The 23311-nt window shown below is 47.8% G+C and overlaps 2 protein-coding genes across 2 annotated transcripts; one reads left to right on the forward strand and one right to left on the reverse strand.

Annotated features, from left to right (window-relative positions):
- Window positions 1–1481: 1481 nt before the first annotated feature.
- si:dkey-243k1.3 (endonuclease domain-containing 1 protein-like) lies at window positions 1482–3329 on the forward strand. The gene is made up of 3 exons (XM_035771153.1): window positions 1482–2007; window positions 2255–2411; window positions 2760–3329. The coding sequence occupies exons 1-3, from the start codon at window positions 1711–1713 to the stop codon at window positions 3161–3163; spliced, it is 858 nt and encodes a 285-aa protein (XP_035627046.1). The 5' UTR covers window positions 1482–1710; the 3' UTR covers window positions 3164–3329.
- zgc:162193 (TRPM8 channel-associated factor homolog) lies at window positions 3318–16046 on the reverse strand. Its single transcript, XM_035771122.2, has 9 exons — window positions 15717–16046; window positions 8787–8898; window positions 7917–8572; window positions 6659–7650; window positions 6309–6403; window positions 5957–6170; window positions 4850–5086; window positions 4049–4386; window positions 3318–3864 (listed from the first exon to the last, which is right to left on the reverse strand). Exons 3-9 carry the CDS (start codon window positions 8546–8548, stop codon window positions 3622–3624), a joined length of 2751 nt encoding a protein of 916 aa, XP_035627015.1. The 5' UTR covers window positions 8549–8572; window positions 8787–8898; window positions 15717–16046; the 3' UTR covers window positions 3318–3621.
- Window positions 16047–23311: the final 7265 nt, after the last annotated feature.

Genomic DNA, 23311 nt, shown 5'->3' on the forward strand with positions numbered 1-23311 from the left:
AGTGGCAGACTTTAAGAGCAGCACCAACCCCCATTACAATGTACTGTAGTACTGTGTCTGTGTGAATGGAGCCACCAGACACAATATATGACAGCCAGTTACCGCTTTGAATGTAACACGGTGTGAATGATTTACATGAAAGATGTTGAGACGGCACGGCCAAAGCAAAGTACTTACTATACATGAGAAATCTAAGACTGTACCGTAAATCTGAATTAACAAGTTTATAGTCAAATGATTTAAGTGTCCTCATACGGTTGTGGAAAAAACCATGCCTGGTTAACTCCCTGGTTTTGATCTCTCTAATCTGATCTGCACTATTTTCCCCTCGTGCCTCTTACGGTTAGTGGGCGAGCGCATGTGCCAAGTGGGTGGGACCAGACCAGGAATCTAGCCAGGTTGACCCTTGCCTGGGAAACCAACATATGAGACTAGTGTTACACAACCAAGATTTAGCCATCGACTTTGACTACTTCATCAAAGCTCTACCATAAGATTGAGACCTAAAGGAGAAATGTGTCATTTAGAGGTTTGACCGGTACTGTACGTTGCAATCAATTTCTGATGTTCATTTCTCAGTTAAATAGTCAATTAATGGTACCCAAACTATCTGCACGGACTGTCTCGCACTGACCCTACACACTCAATATACCACCATATGCACATATAAAACCCTGACACATTCTCATACACACACACACACACACAGACTTTTGCACAAATTTTCTGCTGCTAGCTTGCGCTTCATTTTATTCTTATTATTATCTATCCCGAATGCCTAGTCACTTAACCCTGCCTTCATGTACTTATTTATATCAAATACCTCTGTCCTCTGCACATTGATCTGGTACTTCCTGTATAAAGCTCCGTTCTTGTGTATTTGATTTTATTCCTTGTGTTAGTGAAAAAAAAAAAATATTATTTTTAAATTCTGCATTGTTGGGAAAGGTTCGTAAGCAAGCATTTCAGTGTAGTCAACACCAGTTGTATTCGGCGCATGTCATGAATACAATTAGATGTGTTGCTATAGGAATGGATTGTTATTGTTCCTAGGGCAGACTGCTTGTGTTAAGACAGCTGCTTCCTGTATAGGAGGCATGACACCACACGGACATCATACTGATGACTAACATGAACACACACTGTACTGTATACACCTTCCAATCACAAAAAAAGTATACACAAATCTCAGTGCCCAAACGCTGAGTACTGGGCTTCCTATTGAAGATCGGACCATCATTATATCAAACCAACTATATCTCCTGTATCTCACTCTGGAGAGACAGATGACCTGACAGAGCAAGTCAAGTTCTCCACGCATCAACATTCTCCTCACCACCAATGAAATACAGCAAAAATACAGCATTACAGAAGAGGCAGATAAACAGAGTACACACAGCAAACGCATAACAGCTGGTCTATGTCACATCCACCCCACCTGAGAGAACCATGTACATTTTAATCTATCCAGTCCCATGTAACCTTCAAGTGTCAAGCGAGCAGAGATAGAGGAAATGAGAGTGTAACAAGTGGAAAAGCAGGTTAAAAGGGGCAGTGCTGGTTAAACGGGCTACACAGGTTCAACCATTGGGCTCTGCTTCAGAGGCACAGCTTGGTGCTGGACAGGTGAGTGGACAGACACAGCTTGTCGTGACCAGAGAACACGAGGAGAAAGCAATCAGCTTGGAAGTAGGAACGCCCCATCCAATAATGTCGGTCCCGGTAGCCCTGTGTGTTCTCCTGGCTGGAACCCTGTCCCTCGTTGAAGGGGACGTGCTGGCCAACTTCGAAGACATCCCGGAGTGTGTTGAGTATTTCTACCAGGGGAAGGTACCGGGCTGGGGGGCTGCCACCCCCGGCGCTGCCCGCCTGTGCCAGCGCTTCTACAACAGGTACCACTTTGCCACGCTGTACGACACCAACCACCGCATTGCTGTGTATTCAGCCTACCGCTTCCAGCCCAGCAACGGAGGAGGCAGGGAGAAGCGCTGGTTTGTGGAGCCACAGGTGGGTCATGAGAACAGGGCAGATGTGTCTGTGGCTAGAAACAGGCCTGCCATAGGACGGTCTCAACAACTCACATCCATAACTCCTATGTTGGTGACCCAAATTCAAAAACGGCAGATTGTTGCCAAAATAAATTGGGGAACATTTTTTATTAGATGCCTAAAAAGTTGAGAAAGATCAATGATATTTTAGGTTTTGAATTGATCTGAAGCTTGGGGTTGTAACAGCAGTTTACTTTCCCTCCCAGCTCGTGAACCTTACGTGGGGTGCAGAGATGAAGGATGGGTACTGGCTGGGGAAAGATCACCCTGGGGTTTACCTGGGCGAGAGACAGGCACTCAATGAGGACTACACCCACTCTGGCTTCGACCGCGGCCATCTCAACCCCAATGGACACCATGCAGGTAGTCTCCTCCACAATACCGGCTCTGCTTTGAACAGATTTAATGCAACAACATTTCAATACCAATGTTGTTAGGATTCTTAGAATTGTTTCTTAGTTCAGTGTGGACTACTGTGATGGTCGACTATTGAGCTGAAAGTTAAGTACAAGGTAAACCCAAGTTTATATACACAACCCAGCAAACACACAACGTTGCCTCAAAGTTGACTCCAAGTGGGCCTCAACATGCCATTGCTAATCTGTAACACGAATTAATCTCATGACAAATGATTAAACCTACAGTATTTCCCTCCTCTTTCTCGCTCCTTCTTAATCTCACACGGTCACCCCCCTTCCTTTCCTCCCCAAGTCCCCAGTCGTAACGCCACCTTCACCCTGACCAACGTGGTGCCCCAGAACCCCAAGCTCAACCAGAACGCCTGGGCCCGCCACGAGTCCCAGCTCACCGACCTGTTCAAGGCCCAGTGCGCCCAGGCCTACGTGCTGGTGGGCGCCATCCCCTCCACAGACAACTGGATTGTCAAGGACAACGTCCGACGCGTCAACATCCCCGAGTACATCTGGAACGCCTACTGCTGTGTGGACAACAACGGTGAGCCTGTCCGTAGCGGTGGCGCCACCGCCCTCAACACCGAGCAGAACCGAGTGGACCAGCGCTCGCTGCTGGAGCTGAACGGTTTCCTGCAGCAGTACTCCAACGCGCCAGTAGGGGAGTTGTTTCACAACAACTGCCAGGCAGTGCCCGAGGAGTAGTTTCTCCCACTCATGGGTTTCTAATCCTTATTTGACAGTGGCAATGTGAGCTAAAACTTCAGTTCACACATAAGTTTCAGTCTTTCAGCCAAGTCAAGTGCTTCCTACTGTGAAAATGACATCATGAACTACAGTGGATAAATAAAGAACTATGTTTGGAGAGATACATCTTTTATTATTCTTTATATGTGCTTTCTTGGAATAAGCAAGAATAATATAAAGTATATAACAAGAGGTAGATTTCTTTAGCTTTGTATACAGTATCAAAAACACATGAGACTTCAGAATAAGCCCTTTGTGACGAGCAACCATGATTCTTACAGTAGCATTTCTACACCAGGCCAGCAAACTCCTAGTCACCACTCCTTTACCTTAACCCATCACCAAACGGTACCTACCCTTCACCAGCAATCCCTGACCTGTGACCCCCAATATAAGGGGGTGACCTCCTCTATTGTTCAGTCATACTGGGCCATAGGGTGGTCGCTCCACACTGGCATGTTAGAGAGCTTTTCCTCTGTAGCGGGCTCAATGGGCCAGCCCCAGGCCTTGAAGAAGGGAGCCAGGTTCCTATTGACCGCCAGGGAGAAGGTCTCAGCATACAGGTTCATCTTTCCCTGGTTGTCATTGGGCACGTTCTGCATGGTGTGGTAGGCAGCAAACACCTTCTTGAAGGCGTCCCAGCCAAACTGGTCCTGGAGCTGGTGGGAAGGAGGACGACAAAGAGAAACTGCTTACACAAACTCAACCCGAGATAAAGGAACTTTTTTTAAGCATCTATATTTTCCTATCGGTCGTTCACAAGCACTAACTGTAGGATTTGTACACAACATACTCTGCAGCAGGGCGTACTACACAGTACACATCACTAGAATCTCCTGTCACCTGCATGTAGGTCTCCAGTGCCACCCACATGTCCCAGCTGGCCAGATTCCTGCCCCCTTTAGCGTACCCCTCGGCACGGCTCTGTCGGTTGGCCAGCGCCATGTTGGGGTGGGCCTGATCCCGTTTCACCCCCAACACCTCCTCGTGCACGTACACGGACCACAGGTTACACGTGCACTCAGTGGTGTGTGAGGGGAACTCCCAGACTCCTCTCTGTTGGTTGTGGCCCAGCTCGTGGATTGCCCCCCACAGGCCCGAGCTGCGGGCTGCCACAGGGTTCATCAGGTCTGGGGCGGAGGAGGATTGTATCATGATAGGGTAGCCTGCATGCATGAAGCCTGTGGGTGAGTGGGGGGGGGGAGAGGGTCAGCTCAATGTCTGGATACTTTCAGGGCAGAGGTTGTGCAGTCCACTCCAATACACTCTTTAAAAAATTGTTCCAAAAGGGTTCTACGGCTGTACCGATAGGTAGAACCCTTTAGGTTCTATATTGAAGCAAAAACGGTTCTACCTGGAACCAAAAGGGTTCTCCTATGAAGACAGCCGAAGAACCCTTTTTGGTTCTAGATAGAAGCTCTTTTTCTAAGAGTGTAGGTCACTCTTGCTCCCCTAGAAACTGTAAAAGGACTGTCCTACCTGACTCATAATACATTTTTGAAATATTTGGGTCAACGTCTTTTCAGATAATCTCTCTTTTTCCTGTTCATATCCAGCAATTACACAATCACTGGTCCCCTACCATAGTCAATTCCAGTCAAGACAGTTTGTCCACGCTAAGAAATAAAAGGGACAGACGCTGACCATGGGAGATCTGGACGTCGGCCACGAAGCGCTCCTTGCGGGGGAACTTGGCGGGGATGGAGGCCAGGTCAGCTACCCCCCTCATGATGTCATCCCAGAGAGCTGCCACCAGGTCAGGCCGATCCAGACCTCGGACCACGTCAGAGTGGACGGTCAGGATGATGTTCTCAAACTCCATCTCTGCCCAGGGGGAAGGGGCGGTCCGCAGAACGGCCCAGTCTGCAGGCGTGGTCACCCCTAGAGACAGGAGACAGGCAAGGGTTGGAGGAAAATCCTGGATCATTTCACTGAATGTATTACTTTCACGAGGTGTTGTGACTAGGCTGTGTACCTCTTCATAATCAATCATGAAATCCATCGGCCTAGCATAGGTGAGCAACATACATTAAATGGCCTTCAAGATGACTATTACCAGACAAACATTTGATGCAGTGTGATTTCCTACCACAATGATGAGTAGCACATTGAAAATCAATTCTCATAACAGCGGGGAGTTCAGTTTTAGTAACACAGCTGCAATTGCACAGTATGTGAGAGCATCGCTGTTCTAAGCTTAGTGTATCTCTGTATTCTACAGATGTTTCACGCAGAACAACGGCTCTGTCATTTCCTCTTTAACCTGTGGCAGCCGTCATCAACGTGCATTCAAAATGCCAACAGAGAGCAGGAAGCAACTCAGTTATGAATTAGGAATACATGAATAGCAGATCAGAATACATGAATACAACTCTGGGAATTCTTTTTTTTTTTAAAGAGGTGAAAAGATATATTTTGCCTGGATGAAGTCAAAGGGGGCCCAGACAGACATTGTAAATGAGTAAATGAGGGGGCTGGATGGAGTAATGGACTTTGTGTTATCTTTTATTCACCTGGTATTTATCCAGGTTAATCTCATTGAAATACCCTTTCTATAACACTTTCTATGAGGCAGCAACATATAATAATGGCACACTTGGCGCATTATAACACTTGCTATAAGCCGTCATGAGTTATAACAGCTCATAGTTGTAACACCCTTGTAATACATCACTTGGATGCATTATAAGACCAAAGTGTAAAATGCATCATCGAGCCCCACCTCCCTCCCTCTCCCACCCACCCACTTACCAGTCTTGTAGTAGGGTGCCGGCACAGCCCCCTGAATGATGACCTCCACCCCCTCCACCTGGGTCTTAGGAGGGGCGATGAGATAGAGGAGGCCGCCCCACAGGTTCCACACCTGCATCATCTCTGAGTCTATGGGGAAGCGCTCATGAACCACTGGCGCTCGCCTCAGCTCGTTCGAATTCCCAATGTTGTCAGTCTGACAGCCTATCTGGACCTGATGGTAACAGGGGCATCAGTCAATCAATTTCACAAAGTGCTTTTGCATCAACATGTAAAGGGCTTGATCTCAAAACAAATAAAACATGATTTGATTCATAAGACTTTAGAGTGATAAGACAGTAGTATTGGATACCTTCCAGCCCTGGTTGACGAGTTGTGGTGGCATGGCCATGTACGTCCTCATCCCAGGGGAAAGGAACAGACCAGTGCTGAGCCACTCCTCTCCTCCTAAGACAATGTTCAGCAGTGATTATACTCAAGCACAATTGTATAGAATAATAGTGAGTGTATGGTTAGAAACATGTATTCCCACACTAACCAATGAGCTTGCACATAAGCAGAGTAGCTATGGCGAAATATATTTTCTTGCGCCCATTTTATCTAAGCCATTACTCCTGGTGTTTCATATTGCTTCCCAAGACTAAACCATCTCCATTAGACCCATGATCCTCCATTTTAGAGTGCAAATGAGAGCTAACTGACCTGCTGTATTACAGTTGATCCTAACCCTGGCATTGGACAAGGCGGGCATCATGGGCTGGTCCTTGATCAGGTAAGGCAGTAGGGCGTCTGGGTCCTGGCACACCTTGTACACCTGTGCGCCTACACTGAGCAGCAGGTGGTCCTTGGCGCTTACCACCGGGCAGCTGTGGCACACCTGGGGGATGCCCGTCTCCTTCAGCACGTCGGTGAGCATGGCAAGCACCGAGGTGTACGAGGCACAGTTGTGCGCCCGCATGTGCAGGTAATTGGCGCAGTCGCTGCCAAGCTTCTTCAAACCCGCCTCCTCATGCTCCGTCAGCGTCTCGCCCTGGGTCACGTGGCCGGCAAAGCGGCGCAGCAGGTGGCGGAAATGGAAGCCCTCGGAGCAGGTCTGACCCGGGACTGGGGCCTTGTAGCAGCCTGGGTCCAGAGTGTTCCCCATCAGGCTGAGGCCCATCTTGTTGAGGATATGGTTACCTGCGTACTCTGTCATGGTGTTGTGGCCCGGATTTGTCTGGGCCCAGTACCATGCATGGCCCCCGATCAGCAGACCCCCACCCTCGGCTACAAAGTCCTGGATTTCATCGGCCTGGGCGTCGCTGTAGGAGGTGCAGACGTAGACGCTAAGCTCCTTCCTGAAGCCGCTCTTCTCACAGGGCAGGCCCGACTTGCTCAGCAGGGTGTGGGCGGAGCCGAGCTGGGGCAGGACACCTACCAAGCCGTTTCGGCCCTCATCTAACCAGCGCACGGCATTGAGCATGAAGGGGGACATCTGCTCTCGGCCCAAGTATCCCTCGTGGGTGATCACGATGACTCTGCCCTGGCCGTAGTACGCCCCAGCCAGAAAGGCCCTGCCGTCCTTTGTGGTGCCGATGGGGAATGCGAGAGGGCCGTGTACCAGCACCTCTGAGAAAATAGCCCCGCCCTGGATATCAAACTCTGTCACGCCCTCCAGCAGGAACTCCAGGTCATCCTTGAAGTCCTTGCCTATCCTAGGGAAAGAAGAGAGTGAAAGGGTAGGTATGATTTGACAAGAGAAGTTAGACACATAAAAATAGCTCAACTAAACCATTTTTTTACATTTATTTAACCAGGTGATTTCTGGAGTTAAATAAAAACCCTTCTTTGTTTTCTTCACACCTGGTTCTAGGAGGTGATGAGGCACAAAATACCACCATGTACACCTTTCTGTTTTACTACAGTATCTCTATATAAATATGCCACCTTCTCTTCTCTCTATGAAGTGCCCAATACTTACGCCACAGCCAGCCAGTTGGAAGGGATCTGTGGAGGCACAGGGAGAGTACCCAGCTCCCCAAGGTGCTCCGAGAAGTAGATGCCAGCCACGCTGGACACCTTGTTCCCAGGGAAACCCAGCAGGGTGTTCTGTTTGGGGTGTTCCTCCGCCCAGCTACACGCCTGACCAGCAATCAGCAGCCCGCCCCCCACCTTCAGGAACCCCACCAGCTCCTTCACCTCTGGACCCACGCAGTACGCATCTGTCACATATACTCCCAGGCCCTCGCAGAAGCCCCCCACCTTGGGTTGGAGGCTGGAGTGGCTGAGGTTGTCGGCTACGGCCTTACAGCTCTGGTGGACGCCGACGGTAGTGCTGTCACAGGAGGAGCCTGTCAGCCAGGTTAGGACATTCTCCACTAGGGTAGGAAAGGCAGTGAGGTAGCCCTCGTGGCCCAGCACCACCACCCGGCCTCGGCCGTAGAATGAGGCAGCCATTAGGACCTGGCCACAAGCGTTCATGGCCAGTGGGAAGGCTTGGTCGCCAATCAGTACTAAGTTGCTGGGTATGTTTGGCCCGTTGAGGTCCAGCTCCTTTACCCCCCTCATCAGGGCAGAGTAGGCCTCCTCACGGGACATGCTGGTTTGGGTCATGGCTTAGTCAGTAGGCTGACGATCCTGTAGGTGGTGGAGGAGAAAAAAAAGTATTTTAAAAGACAGATATGTATTAAACAGTATAAGTACTGGAGGCTGACAGTCCATGTACATAAATGTAACTCTTTAAACTGTTGCTATGACAAAAACTAGTTTCTGAATTTTACATTGCGGTAATCTCTACAACAAAAGTATCATACATAATTCAGAACAAACGAAGGCATCTGTAAAAACCTACCTAGATACAAAGGAAAACCAACCGCTGAAGATCAGAATCAAGAGGAAAATGGAGCTCAGAGCAAGCAGAGCAGCAAGCTGTGTTACATTCCACTTTGTATACTTGGAACAGTCTGAATGAAGGGAAGAAAGAGATCCTCATATCAGCAAACCAAGCGAAAGGAAAGGGAGGGGTGTGTGTGTGTATGTGGCCAATGACTGGCAACTGTGACCTGAGCAGACAGGGTGGGGCAGGGGAAAGGGAGGCTTTCTGTCAACAGTGAGTCTGTATGAATAGCTTACAGTCTACTCACATGGGTGGAGTCCGTCAGATACCAGAAGGGTTGCCGAATACTTCTTTTTTATTTGTTTTATTTATTGCAAGAATAACAACCATAACGTTAATAAAATAGTTATGATCGGAATTACAAGAATAAGCATAATGCCATTTAACATCATCAAAAGTAAACTTAGGGAATTCTGGAGACTATATACACAACCATTAATGAATTTCAATCCATAGTTTACTAGAATGGCGGCATGAACAAAATAAATGCTCAATAGATTCTGAATCAGAGGAACAAAAAAACACAAGGCATTTTGTCAAAATGTAATATTTTGTGCAAGAAATCATTAACAGGGTATATGTAAGAAAATATTCCAAAATTGGTTTCTTTAACTTTTGGGATACCTGGATTAAGGTAAAAGGTAGTGTAAGGGTTTTCTTCTGGTGAAAGAGAGGCGGACCGAAATGCAGCGTGGTGGTTATTCATGTTTTTAATAAAGACGACTATACATGAACAGACTATAAAACAAGAGAAGTGAAAACCTAAACAGTCCTATCTGGTGCAAACACAGAGACAGGAACAATCACCCACAAAACCCAACACAAAACAGGCTACCTAAATATGGTTCCCAATCAGAGACAATGACTAACACCTGCCTCTGATTGAGAACCATATTTAGGTAGCCTGTTTTGTGTTGGGTTTTGTGGGTGATTGTTCCTGTCTCTGTGTTTGCACCAGATAGGATTGTTTTTGGTTTTCACACATTTATTGTTTTGTTAGTTATTTCATGTATAGTTCCTTCATTAAAGAACATTAATAACCACCACGCTGCATTTTGGTCCGCCTCTACTTCACCACAGGAAAACCCTTACAGAATCACCCACCAACCAAGGACAAGCGGCGTGGTAAACAGAGGCAGCAGCAACAGCAGCAGCAGAAGAAGCAACAGAGGCAGCAGCAGCAGTGGGAGAGGCTGCACTATTTGGATAAATGGACTTGGGAGGAGATCCTTGACGGAAAAGGACCCTGGGCAGAGCCAGGGGAATATTGCCGCCCCAAAGCCGAGCTGGAGGCAGCGAAAGCAGAGAGGCGGCATTATGAGGAGCTAGCACGGCAGAGCGGCTGGAAGCCCGAGAGGCACCCCCAAAAATGTATTGGGGGGTGGCACAGGGAGAGTGTGGCAGAGTCAGGAGTCAGACCTGAGCCAACTCCCCCTGTTTACCGTAAGGAGCCATAGATGGAATTGGAGCTGTCGGCGAAGCAGAGTGCTGAGTCTGAGAGTGTGGAGGATGTATTGGACAGAGTAGAAAGAAAGCTGTTGGTTTGGCATAGTATGCACGGCATACCACTGCCAGCACCACGCATCAGGCCTACAGTGCGTCCCGCCTGTCCAGCCTTTTTCTCCAGTCTGCCCAGTGCCGCCAGTGCCGCCAGTCTGCCCAGCGCCGCCAGTGCCGCCAGTCTGCCCAGCGCCGTCTGAGCTACCCGTCTGCCCAGCGCCGCCAGTGCCGCCAGTCTGCCCAGCGCCGCCAGTGCCGCCAGTCTGCCCAGCGCCGCCAATGCCGCCAGTCTGCCCAGCGCCGTCTGAGCTACCCGTCTGCCCTGCGCCGTCTGAGCTACCAGTCTGTCCAGCACCGCCAGTGCCGCCAGTCTGCCCAGCGCCATCTGAGCGACCCATCTGCCCAGCGCCATCTGAGCTACCAGTCTGCCCAGCGCCGCCAGTCTGCCCAGCGCCGCCGGTGCCGCCAGTCTGCCCAGCGCCGTCTGAGCTACCCGTCTGCCCAGCGCCGTCTGAGCTACCAGTCTGCCCAGCGCCGCCAGTCTGCCCAGCGCCGCCAGTGCCGCCAGTCTGCCCAGTGCCGCCAGTCTGCCCAGCGCCGCCAGTGCCGCCAGTCTGCCAGGATCCGCCAGTCTGCCAGGATCCACCAGTCTGCCAGGATCCGCCAGTCGGACAGGATCTGACAGAACTACCAGTCGGCCAGGATCTGCCAGTGCCGCCAGTCTGCCCAGCGCCGCCAGTGCCACCAGTCTGCCCAGTGCCGCCAGGGCCGCCAGTCTGCCCAGCGCCGCCAGTGCCGCCAGTCTGCCCAGCGCCGCCAGTGCCGCCAGTCTGCCAGGATCCACCAGTCTGCCAGGATCCGCCAGTCGGCCAGGATCTGCCAGAACTACCAGTCGGCCAGGATCTGCCAGTCGGCCAGGATCTGCCAGTCGGCCAGGATCTGCCAGTCGGCCAGGATCCGCCAGTCGGCCTGGATCTGCCAGTCAGCCAGGATCAGTTAGATCCGCCATTCAGCCAGGATCCGCCAGTCTGCCAGGATCCACCAGTCAGACAGGATCCGCCAGAACTGCCAGTCTGCCTGGATCCGCCAGAACTGCCAGTCGGCCAGGATCTGCCAGTCAGCCAGGATCCGCCAGTCTGCCAGGATCCGCCAGTCTGCCAGGATCTTCCAGAACTGCCAGTCGGCCAGGATCTGCCAGTCGGCCAGGATCTGCCAGTCTGCCAGGATCAGTTAGATCCGCCATTCAGCCAGGATCCGCCAGTGTGCCAGGATCCGCCAGTGTGCCAGGATCCGCCAGTGTGCCAGGATCCGCCAGTCAGCCAGGATCCGCCAGTCAGCCAGGATCCGCCAGTCAGCCAGGATCCGCCAGTCTGCCAGGATCCGCCAGTCAGCCAGGATCTGCCAGAACTACCAGTCAGCCAGGATCCGCCAGAACTGCCAGTCAGCCAGGATCCGCCAGTCTGCCAGGCTCCGCCAGTCAGCCAGGATCCGCCAGAACTGCCAGTTGGCCAGGATCTGCCAGTCAGCCAGGATCTGCCAGTCGGCCAGGATCCGCCAATCGGCCAGGATCCGCCAGAACTGCCAGTCGGCCAGGATCTGCCAGTCGGCCAGGATCTGCCAGTCAGCCAGGACCTGCCAGTCAGCCAGGATCAGTTAGATCCGCCATTCAGCCAGGATCCGCCAGATCCGCTAGTCAGCCAGGATCCGCCAGTCAGCCTGGATTTGCCAGTCAGCCAGGATCTGTCGGAACCACCAGCCAGCCAGGATCTGGTAGATCCATCAACCTGCCTGAGCTTCCTCTCACTCCTGAGCTTCCTCTCACTCCTGAGCTTCCCCTCGGTCCCGAGCTTCCCCTCAGTCCCGAGCTTCCCCTCGGTCCCGAGCTTCCCTTCGGTCCCGAGCTTCCCCTCAGTCCTGAGCGACCTCAGTCCAGTGGGGACCGTTGTTAGGTTTCCTAGGCCAAGGTTAGCGGCGAGGGTCGCCACTCAAGGGACACTAAGGAGGTGGACTAAGACAATTATCGAGTGGGGTCCACGTCCAGCGCCAGTGCCAGAGCCGCCACCGCGGACAGATGCCCACCCGGACCCTTCCCTATAGGTTTAGGTTGTGCGTTCGGAGTCCGCACCTTGGGGGGGTTCTGTCAAGTTCTGTCCATCGTTCGTATGTGTTTTCCTTGTTTTAGTGTTGGTCAGGACGTGAGCTGGGTGGGCATTCTATGTTGTGTGTCTGGTTTGTCTATTTCTATGTTTGGCCTGATATGGTTCTCAATCAGAGGTCTTAGTCATTGTCTCTGATTGGGAACCATATTTAGGTAGCCTGTTTTGTGTTGGGTTTTGTGGGTGATTGTTCCTGTCTCTGTGTTTGCACCAGATAAAACTGTTTTTGGTTTTTTCGCACATTTATTGTTTTGTTAGTTATTTCATGTATAGTTCCTTCATTAAAGAACATGAATAACCACCACGCTGCATTTTGGTCCGCCTCTACTTCACCACAGGAAAACCCTTACAGGTAGTCATTTTTAACCATAGCATGGGCTGGTCACTTCCATAGCATTATATTGAATTATAATCACCAAAAAGTACTTAATTAACTCCCAATCATGTCCACTTATTGTTGAATATCTATTCCAAAAGGTCCAAGTCATTCATTTGTAAACTTAGAAAAGAGGGAACAACCTCATAATATAACAAAGTGTTCTTAATAAGTCCAAGTAAAGGAAGTGGAATTACTTTGCAAACCTTAAATATATTCTCTCTGAGTAGTATTAAGCTGAAATTGACCAATGACCTCATCAAACGGCAGAAACTCCCCAGTGTTGTCTAACAAATCACGTACAAAAGTAATACCCTTGTCAAACCAAAGGCCTTTGAAAATGGATTTACTATTCATTTTAAATTACTATATTATTCCAAATCAATGTTTTATGGATGTAAAAATTGTGCGTGAAATCATTTTCCAGGAAAATACAATTTGCTGGTGAAACTTTGACAATTTCACAGGTAATTCTGGAGGGTCAAAGTCACATTTCCTTAGGAATTCAAGTCCACCAAGTTTATTAAACTGACTGTTAGGGATATGATACCACATAGAAATAGGATTAGACAGACATAAATGCAACCATTTCATTCTAGAAGTACCCACTAACGACTAAAAACCAATAGCCTGTAAACCTCCACGATCTTAAGTCTTTCACTAATTGAGATTTCCAAATATAATATCTTGTATTCCTCCAAACAAATCTAAATATTACAGAATTTACATTAAAAAAATGTTATTAGAAGAAAGAAAAGGGGACTGACTTGGGAATATGATTCTAGATAAACAATCAGTCTTGGACAAAATAATGCAACCCAAAATTGAGATATCGTGATGCAACCACTGACTTAATGAAACTCTTATGGAATGAATCCTATTATCGCCGTTTAAAGATTCTCTATCTGAAACGTTTGGCATAGACATGGGCTAGTAACTTCTAGCCAGTTGCCAACAACGTAATTGGTGTCCAGGTCAAGAGAGTCCTTCTTTGGTTTGGGAATAAGAACTATTAGTCCCTGTCTCAAAGAAGGTGGTAAGATATCATTAGCAATACCCTCTTAGTATACCGAAAGCAATAACTCTCTAATGTCAATAGAATTCAGGAGTCAGGCCACCCGGTGCAGGAGATTTTACCTATAGGCATTTGTTTAATGGCTTGGTCCAACTCGGTCATATCTATATCAGAATCACAGAGTTTCTTAAACCTTTCTTCTATAGGCTTAACAGAGTTCTTAACCGAAACCAAAAAAAGGAATCGAAGTCACCTTCCGAAAGATGAGATTGATACAGGGTACTGTAGAAAGGGTGTATTTCCTTATTAATACTTCAAGATCATCAGATAGTGTCATTTACATAAATGGATGAAATACTATTACTAGCCTGTGTTTTTTCCACCTTTCTCAATCCATTTGGCCTTTGAACAGATGAAGGCACCTTGTGCCTCACTGTTGTATATGTCGTCCAGTTCACATTGGCTTTTAGCAAGCTTGGCTTTTTCATCTTCATTTAAATCAAGTTTATTGCTCGGCTTGTTAATATCAACAATAATAATATCTGCTTGGAGAATATTTTCCGAGCTAGCGTTTTACCAGTAGTGATGGCAAGACATCGAATTCTGAATGGAATAATGTCCCATTTGTTAGTAGAAGAAAGATCAGAATTGAGACAGGTCTCTCTGATAAGAGTTTTAGACTGTAAACAAAATGAACCATTCTTTAAAAGAAGAGTTACATTTCCAGTATGCTTTAGAAAATATCGTCATTATCAAAACAAAAGGAACGAATAATGGAACAATGGTCTGTCAGAGGAGCTGGGGAACTACTTCATTCACTGACAAGATGCATAAGACTGGAAGAGACCAACCAATAATCAATTGTAGATTTGAATTGTCTGTCCCTAGTTGTAGAGTTAAATCAAGAAAAGTTGGTTTCAGAGAATGCCAAATATTGGAATGTTGAATGATGGAGCAGAAATGAAGAGTTAAGTTACTACAACACTAGGCTGAATGCCTGGTGGGATACCTATCCAACAGTATCACCTCCAACAATAATGATATCTGTTCAACATTTGTTTTCAACTCAGTTAAGACTTTACTAGATGTTAGAAGATTTTTTTTTACTGTATGTTATAACCATACATATTTACCTATATATAACGTGACCCTTTATATTAAAAAACAATATATATCCAGTGACCCTCATCATCACACCTGCTTTCTAAAACGGTACCTGGAAAACGTCTGAAAAGTATTGCCACACCAGCAGAATGAGATGAGCCATGGCTAAACATGATCTTGTCACAAGTTGGCATCTGAGGAATGTGTCTCTAGAAATAAAAAACACTTGGCATTTAATGAATCTTTACAACAACTAAAAATAACCTTGCGTTTTATATTGTTACGTAAACCCTTGGTGTTTAAGGATAAAAAGGAAAGATACATATTGAAGAGTATCCTAGAAAAATAGTTGTCTAAAAATAAACAGGGACCCTGAATAATATAAAAGTAGCATACGCAGCATCAGAATTAACTTGACGAACAGTAACGACCATACAAAGGAAAATAAATGGATAGATCGTGTAATAACACATCTTATATTAATAGTTTACATCTTCAATTGAACTCTCAAACTTAAAATAAATACATCCCTGGAGGATAATCAAGCCATATTAAAAGTAAATGGAGATGTAATTACATAATATCGACCTTGAAACAAAATGAACAAAAAATACATTTAATATGCTTACGTTGGTTAATGCTCAGATCCAAAACTCGCCACTACAAACATTACCGCCCTCTGCAATATCACCTATATGCCGTGTTCAGATAAACGACTGCAGGAATAAACTCACCAGTTGAAAAAGTATATGGCTTCAACTCGTAAAGCGTGAATCAGTGAGTCACGTCCCTCCACCCTGCGGCGGTCAATGACAGCAAACCCCTGGCGAAAGAATGTTTTTACCACCTGCGTCTTGCCTCGTCGACTTGTGGCCACAGCTTCGCACCGGCATCCCTGTCGCGCTCTGTTCTTCTCCTTTCTCTTGTCTCCGAGACTGTGTACAACATTTTACTCGATGTTCAGGGTAGCAGAGTGATATGGAACAAACTTCCCAATAATGACAAGCACAATCCCTCTGATATTCTCACCATCAGTTTCATTTAACCTGTTCAGTCGCAGCCCCCATCGGAGCTTGTATCGGTCCTGTTCAGCACTGGTTTGTGCGCAGCTCCTCGTTTTCTTTGGTCTGGGCATAAATGTAAATTTTCAACAGTGGTGATACCCTTAATGCCTGCTACATTCAAAGCTGTCGTTTTGTTAACGTCTGCAATCTAGAGGGTATTTTTATTAATCATCTCATTAAAGCCATTCAACCGAATAGCTTGTTCGTCAAATTTCTTGTTTAATTAAACCCTGGATTGCCTTCATTGGTGATAGGCTGGGGTGGTTTAGTCTGCCCGGCGTCACTTTCTCGTAATCTCTTCAGGTTGGGGGGTTCGAAGGGGTTATTGGGCACCTGTACCGAAAACGAATTTACTCCGACGTTGGTACCGTTACTTCTGGGGGAGTGTCAAAATCGTTCATATAGTTGACAGTATCCACCTGGGTTACGACAGCTCCCTCTACATTTTGCTAGCTTCCAGCTAATGTTACTAGCTAGCTAATACTGATTTCTTGATGTTCGGTAAACCACCAAACTAATTGAAATAGGGGGAGGGGGGGATACAGTAAGAAACGTAACTTTAACTGTGATGGTCTTCAAACTCAAATTAGGGCTTGAATTCAATTTAAAGTTCGAGAGCTCAGTATATGGCTCACATCAACACCATTATCCCAGAAAACCTAGACCCACTCCAATTTGCATACCTGCCCAACAGATCCACAGATGAAGCAGTCTCTATTGCACTCCACACTGCCCTTTCCCGCCTGGACAAAAGGAACACCTACTGTATGTGAGAATGCTATTCATTGACTACAGCTCAGCGTTCAACACCATAGTGCCCTCAAAGCTCATAACTAAGCTAAGAACCCTGGGACTAAACACCTCCCTCTGCAACTGGATCCTGTGCCACCCCAGGTGGTAAGGGGGGACTACGGGAAAAGAAGGACTGAGCACACACCATTCTCATCAACGGGGCTGTAGTGGTGCAGGTTGAGAGCTTCAAGTTCTTTGGTGTCCACATCACCAAAAAACTAACATGGTCCAAGCACAGCAAGACAGTCGTGAAAAGGGCACAACAAAACCTATTCCCCCTCAGGAGACTGAAAAGATTTGGCATAGGTCCTCAGATCCTCAAAAGGTTCTACAGCTGCACCATCGAGAGCATCCTGACTGGCTGCATTACTGTCTGGAATGGCAACTGCTCGGCCTCTGACCGCAAGGCGCTACAGGGGAACAGAGGGAACAGAGGGTACATCCCAGTACATCACTGGGGCCAAGCTTCCTGCCATCCAGTACCTCTATAACAGGCGGTGTCAGAGGAAGGACCTAAAAATTGTCAAAGACCCCAGCCACCTTAGTCATAGACTGTTCTCTCTGCTACCGCACGGCAAGCGCTACCGGAGCGCCAAGTCTAGGTCCAAGAGGCTTCTAAACAGCTTCTAACCCCAAGCCATAAGACTACTGAACATCTAATCAAATGGCTACCCAGACTATTTGCATTGCCCCCCTTACACTGCTGCTACTCCATTATTATCTATGCATAATTCCCTTTAATAACCCTACCTACATGTATATATTACCTCAATCACCTTGAATAACTGGTGCCGCCGCACATTGACTCTGTACCGCACATTGACTCTGTACCGGTACCGGTACCCCCGAATAGCAGCACTGTAGAATTATTACACTCAACGGAACGACTTGATTAGTGTAGTGTCAACAACGCAGCTACTGCCAGCTAGCCTACTTTAGCAGTACTGTATCATTTTAGTCAATAAGATTCTTGCTACGTAAGCTTAACTTTCTGAACATTCGAGACGTGTAGTCCGCTTGTCATTCCAATTTCCTTGCATTAGCGTAGCCTTTTCTGTAGCCTGTCAACTATGTGTCTGTCTATCCCTGTTCTCTCCTCTCTGCACAGACCATACAAACGCTCCACACCGCGTGGCCGCGACCACCCTAACCTGGTGGTCCCAGCGCGTACGACCCACGTGGAGTTCCAGGTCTCTGGTAGCCTCTGGAACTGCCAATCTGCGGCCAACAAGGCAGAGTTCATCTCAGCCTATGCCTCCCTCCAGTCCCTTGACTTCTTGGCACTGACGGAAACATGGATCACCACAGATAACACTGCTACTCCTACTGCTCTCTCCTCGTCCGCCCACGTGTTCTCGCACACCCCGAGAGCTTCTGGTCAGCGGGGTGGTGGCACCGGGATCCTCATCTCTCCCAAGTGGTCTTTCTCTCTTTCTCCCCTTACCCATCTGTCTATTGCCTCCTTTGAATTCCATGCTGTCACAGTTACCAGCCCTTTCAAGCTTAACATCCTTATCATTTATCGCCCTCCAGGTTCCCTCGGAGAGTTCATCAATGAGCTTGATGCCTTGATAAGCTCCTTTCCTGAGGACGGCTCACCTCTCACAGTTCTGGGCGACTTTAACCTCCCCACGTCTACCTTTGACTCATTCCTCTCTGCCTCCTTCTTTCCACTCCTCTCCTCTTTTGACCTCACCCTCTCACCCTCCCCCTACTCACAAGGCAGGCAATACGCTTGACCTCATCTTTACTAGATGCTGTTCTTCCACTAACCTCATTGCAACTCCCCTCCAAGTCTCCGACCACTACCTTGTATCCTTTTCCCTCTCGCTCTCATCCAACACTTCCCACACTGCCCCTACTCGGATGGTATCGCGCCGTCCCAACCTTCGCTCTCTCTCCCCCGCTACTCTCTCCTCTTCCATCCTATCTTCTCTTCCCTCTGCTCAAACTTTCTCCAACCTATCTCCTGATTCTGCCTCCTCAACCCTCCTCTCCTCCCTTACTGCATCCTTTGACTCCCTATGTCCCCTATCCTCCAGGCCGGCTCGGTCCTCCCCTCCCGCTCCGTGGCTCGACGACTCATTGCGAGCTCACAGAACAGGGCTCCGGGCAGCCGAGCGGAAATGGAGGAAAACTCGCCTCCCTGCGGACCTGGCATCCTTTCACTCCCTCCTCTCTACATTTTCCTCCTCTGTCTCTGCTGCTAAAGCCACTTTCTACCATTCTAAATTCCAAGCATCTGCCTCTAACCCTAGGAAGCTCTTTGCCACCTTCTCCTCCCTCCTGAATCCTCCCCCCTCCCTCCTCCCTCTCTGCAGATGACTTCGTCAACCATTTTGAAAAGAAGGTCGATGACATCCGATCCTCGTTTGCTAAGTCAAACGACACCGCTGGTTCTGCTCACACTGCCCTACCCTATGCTCTGACCTCTTTCTCCCTCTCTCTCCAGATGAAATCTCGCGTCTTGTGACGGCCGGCCGCCCAACAACCTGCCCGCTTGACCCTATCCCCTCCTCTCTTCTCCAGACCATTTCCGGAGACCTTCTCCCTTACCTCACCTCGCTCATCAACTCATCCCTGACCGCTGGCTACGTCCCTCCCGTCTTCAAGAGAGCGAGAGTTGCACCCCTTCTGAAAAAACCTACACTCGATCCCTCCGATGTCAACAACTACAGACCAGTATCCCTTCTCTCTTTTCTCTCCAAAACTCTTGAGCGTGCCGTCCTTGGCCAGCTCTACCGCTATCTCTCTCAGAATGACCTTCTTGATCCAAATCAGTCAGGTTTCAAGACTAGTCATTCAACTGAGACTGCTCTTCTCTGTATCACGGAGGCGCTCCGCACTGCTAAAGCTAACTCTCTCTCCTCTGCTCTCATCCTTCTAGACCTATCGGCTGCCTTCGATACTGTGAACCATCAGATCCTCCTCTCCACCCTCTCCGAGTTGGGCATCTCCGGCGCGGCCCACGCTTGGATTGCGTCCTACCTGACAGGTCGCTCCTACCAGGTGGCGTGGCGAGAATCTGTCTCCTCACCACGCGCTCTCACCACTGGTGTCCCCCAGGGCTCTGTTCTAGGCCCTCTCTTATTCTCGCTATACACCAAGTCACTTGGCTCTGTCATAACCTCACATGGTCTCTCCTATCATTGCTATGCAGACGACACACAATTAATCTTCTCCTTTCCCCCTTCTGATGACCAGGTGGCGAATCGCATCTCTGCATGTCTGGCAGACATATCAGTGTGGATGACGGATCACCACCTCAAGCTGAACCTCAGCAAGACGGAGCTCCTCTTCCTCCCGGGGAAGGACTGCCCGTTCCATGATCTCGCCATCACGGTTGACAACTCCATTGTGTCCTCCTCCCAGAGCGCTAAGAACCTTGGCGTGATCCTGGACAACACCCTGACGTTCTCAACTAACATCAAGGCGGTGTCCCGTTCCTGTAGGTTCATGCTCTACAACATCCGCAGAGTACGACCCTGCCTCACACAGGAAGCGGCGCAGGTCCTAATCCAGGCACTTGTCATCTCCCGTCTTGATTACTGCAACTCGCTGTTGGCTGGGCTCCCTGCCTGTGCCATTAAACCCCTACAACTCATCCAGAACGCCGCAGCCCGTCTGGTGTTCAACCTTCCCAAGTTTCTCTCACGTCACCCCGCTCCTCCGCTCTCTCCACTGGCTTCCAGTTGAAGCTCGCATCCGCTACAAGACCATGGTGCTCGCCTACGGAGCTGTGAGGGGAACGGCACCTCAGTACCTCCAGGCTCTGATCAGGCCCTACACCCAAACAAGGGCACTGCGTTCATCCACCTCTGACCTGCTCGCCTCCCTACCACTGAGGAAGTACAGTTCCCGCTCAGCCCAGTCAAAACTGTTCGCTGCTCTGGCCCCCAATGGTGGAACAAACTCCCTCACGACGCCAGGACAGCGGAGTCAATCACCACCTTCCGGAGACACCTGAAACCCCACCTCTTCAAGGAATACCTAGGATAGGGTAAGTAAGGGTAAGTAATCCTTCTCACCCCCCTTCTCCCCCCAACAAGATTTAGATGCAAGTGGCTGTTCCACTGGTTGTCATAAGGTGTATGCACCAATTTGTAAGTCGCTCTGGATAAGAGCGTCTGCTAAATGACTTAAATGTAAATGTAAATGTATATAGCCTCGCTATTGTTATTTTACTGCTGCTCTGTAATTATTTGTAACTTTTATTTTTTTAGGTATTTTTCTTAAAACTACATTGTTGGTAAAGGGCTTGTAAGTATGCCATTCACTGCAAGGTCTACACCTGTTGTATTCGGTGCATGTAACAAATAACATTTTATTTGTTTTTAATGGCACCACTCACTCCGCCATTCTGTCCCACCCCCCAGAAGGGTTGCCTAAAAAAAGTCGCCCTACAAGCGAGAATGTTGAATATAATTATATTTATACTTAGCTTACCAGTTGTTCGTGCCGTTTGTCCTTTTGACGAAAGGAAGTGGAGATAAAATGTCCACAGAAGCATGCCTTATTTATTTTATTTACTTTACTGAATAACTACTAAAATAGTGATTGTAGTGATTTGCCTAAAATAGTGATTTGCCTCATGATGTGCCAACCCTCGCACTATTAATCTGTGCTTCAGCTGCAGGTAGCCTAGAGAAACCTATGCGCTCTGATCCCTTCTGGCCAGGGGAAACGAAGCAGTAAAGTCATGTATTTATAGCCTAAAATAGGCCTGTATTTGTTTTAAGAGAATGTGAATGTGATCAAACTTTGGGTGGCTAGGCTACCAAGACCGTATCAATCCAAAATTATTGACTGTAATTAATCAATCAACACAATAGTGATGACATACTGTGTGAGTAACTTTTTAATTACAGATGCACCGGCCTACAAGATGCAACACTGCATAAAGAAAACTCAGCCCTGTTAGTTCTATTGTCCAATCAGTTGTTGTCTATTTAAATTAAATTAAATGACCTGATTAGAAAAAATATGGTCCCATCACAGCCTATATAAAACAGTTTTACAGCTGATGTATTACTATGTCATACCCTCCAACTAGTTTTACCTGGTTAGGTTAGCCCATTGGTTCTCCTCGGGGCCTTCAGACATGTAATAATTTTGTTCTAGCCCTGAACTCGTTCACCTGATCCACCTAATCAAGGGTTAGTTGACAAATTTAATAGATCAAATATATGAACCGACTGGGGGTCCACAACGAGAGGTTTGAGAACCACTGGGTTAGCCTATCCCCCAACACATCTTGGACCTGTGGTGCTACCACTGAAATCACACAATGTTACAAATGAAGAAACATATCCTATAAATATGCTCTACTATGTTAAGGAGGATGAGGATTATACGTCTATAGTCGTAGCTACATCCATTTTAACAAGAAATAGTTGTGTTTGTTTCCCAAGCCAAGAACCAATCTGTGAATCTTTGTCCTATGAGATAATAGCAGTCAATTAACATGACCTAAATGAATTATGAGCCTTTGTGTTGTTTTTTTTACAACATACATTCTACAATCAAAGCTGTATCAGAGGCGGCAGAAGGCAGCAATCAGTGGCTCTGGATGAAGAGGAAAGACCCCAGCTGGGCCCCGAAGTGAGAGGGCCAGGATGTATGCGGTCAACAATGCTTGACTCAGGGAGGAGGACGCCCCTGCCATGCATAGTCCCATGGGATGTTGGCTATCAACAAGGCAACTCCTATGACTAATTGGGAATGGGACGCAAGCGTAGGATTGATCACCCTGTCGCTGGCCGCCTTTGGGGAGGGTGTATAGTGTGAAAGGCCGAAACACCCTAGGAACCAAAGGTACACTACTGACGATGCGCTCCCCAAATTTCACCAGGCTCACTGTTCATTAACTCTTGGAAGTGCTCGCACAAAGGATAGTAACATCTCATCCTGTGTTCTTGGAATCATTTGAAAATTCACAAAAAAGTGACATTAGCTGATGATTATCTCATAGAACAAAACGTATACAATCTAAGCCTGTTTCCCACAGAATGTATTTTAGGAGTTTATACAAAACCCCTAAAAAAATGGCATTTCATTTTCTCCAGACCATGGCAGAGTTAGTGCCTCGAGAAATAGTAATGGTGTCTTTCTGTAACACAAAACCGAAAAAAATGTTAAAAGTATGAAACATGGATATGGCCTTGTGGGAACACTAACACTATTAAGGAGTGTAGTAATTTAACCTTTTGTTTTTTTTAATATAATTTATTGTTGATGTGAAAGATAACATCCTTATGTTCCAAAACCGTACTGCAAGCGATGCATTTTAACATTCAGAACGAGCGTCGGGGATCTTAACAAAACACCCCCGCCCAGAAGATACTATGTCAGTATGTGCTAAAGCATTCCCGACCAAAAGATTATATGTCAATATGCAGTTAGCGTCTATGAATGAGGTAAACCTCGGCGAGTCAGATGTCTGTTTTGACAAACCGTTTATTCGACAGGCAGGG

Source organism: Oncorhynchus keta, chromosome 1 (assembly GCF_023373465.1).
Source record: "Oncorhynchus keta strain PuntledgeMale-10-30-2019 chromosome 1, Oket_V2, whole genome shotgun sequence".
Lineage (NCBI taxonomy): Eukaryota > Metazoa > Chordata > Actinopteri > Salmoniformes > Salmonidae > Oncorhynchus > Oncorhynchus keta.

Bases quoted from the DNA above. Each gene is read 5' to 3' on its own strand.
- si:dkey-243k1.3 (XM_035771153.1), top strand. From the start codon at position 1,711: ATGTCGGTCCCGGTAGCCCTGTGTGTTCTCCTGGCTGGAACCCTGTCC. The intron at 2,008-2,254 runs GTGGGTCATGAG...TTTCCCTCCCAG, and splicing joins GCTGGTTTGTGGAGCCACAG to CTCGTGAACCTTACGTGGGG. The intron at 2,412-2,759 runs GTAGTCTCCTCC...TTCCTCCCCAAG, and splicing joins CCCCAATGGACACCATGCAG to TCCCCAGTCGTAACGCCACC.
- zgc:162193 (XM_035771122.2), bottom strand. From the start codon at position 8,548: ATGACCCAAACCAGCATGTCCCGTGAGGAGGCCTACTCTGCCCTGATG. The intron at 6,171-6,308 runs GTATCCAATACT...TGTTACCATCAG, and splicing joins TCGTCAACCAGGGCTGGAAG to GTCCAGATAGGCTGTCAGAC. The intron at 4,387-4,849 runs GTCAGCGTCTGT...ACTCACCCACAG, and splicing joins CGACGTCCAGATCTCCCATG to GCTTCATGCATGCAGGCTAC.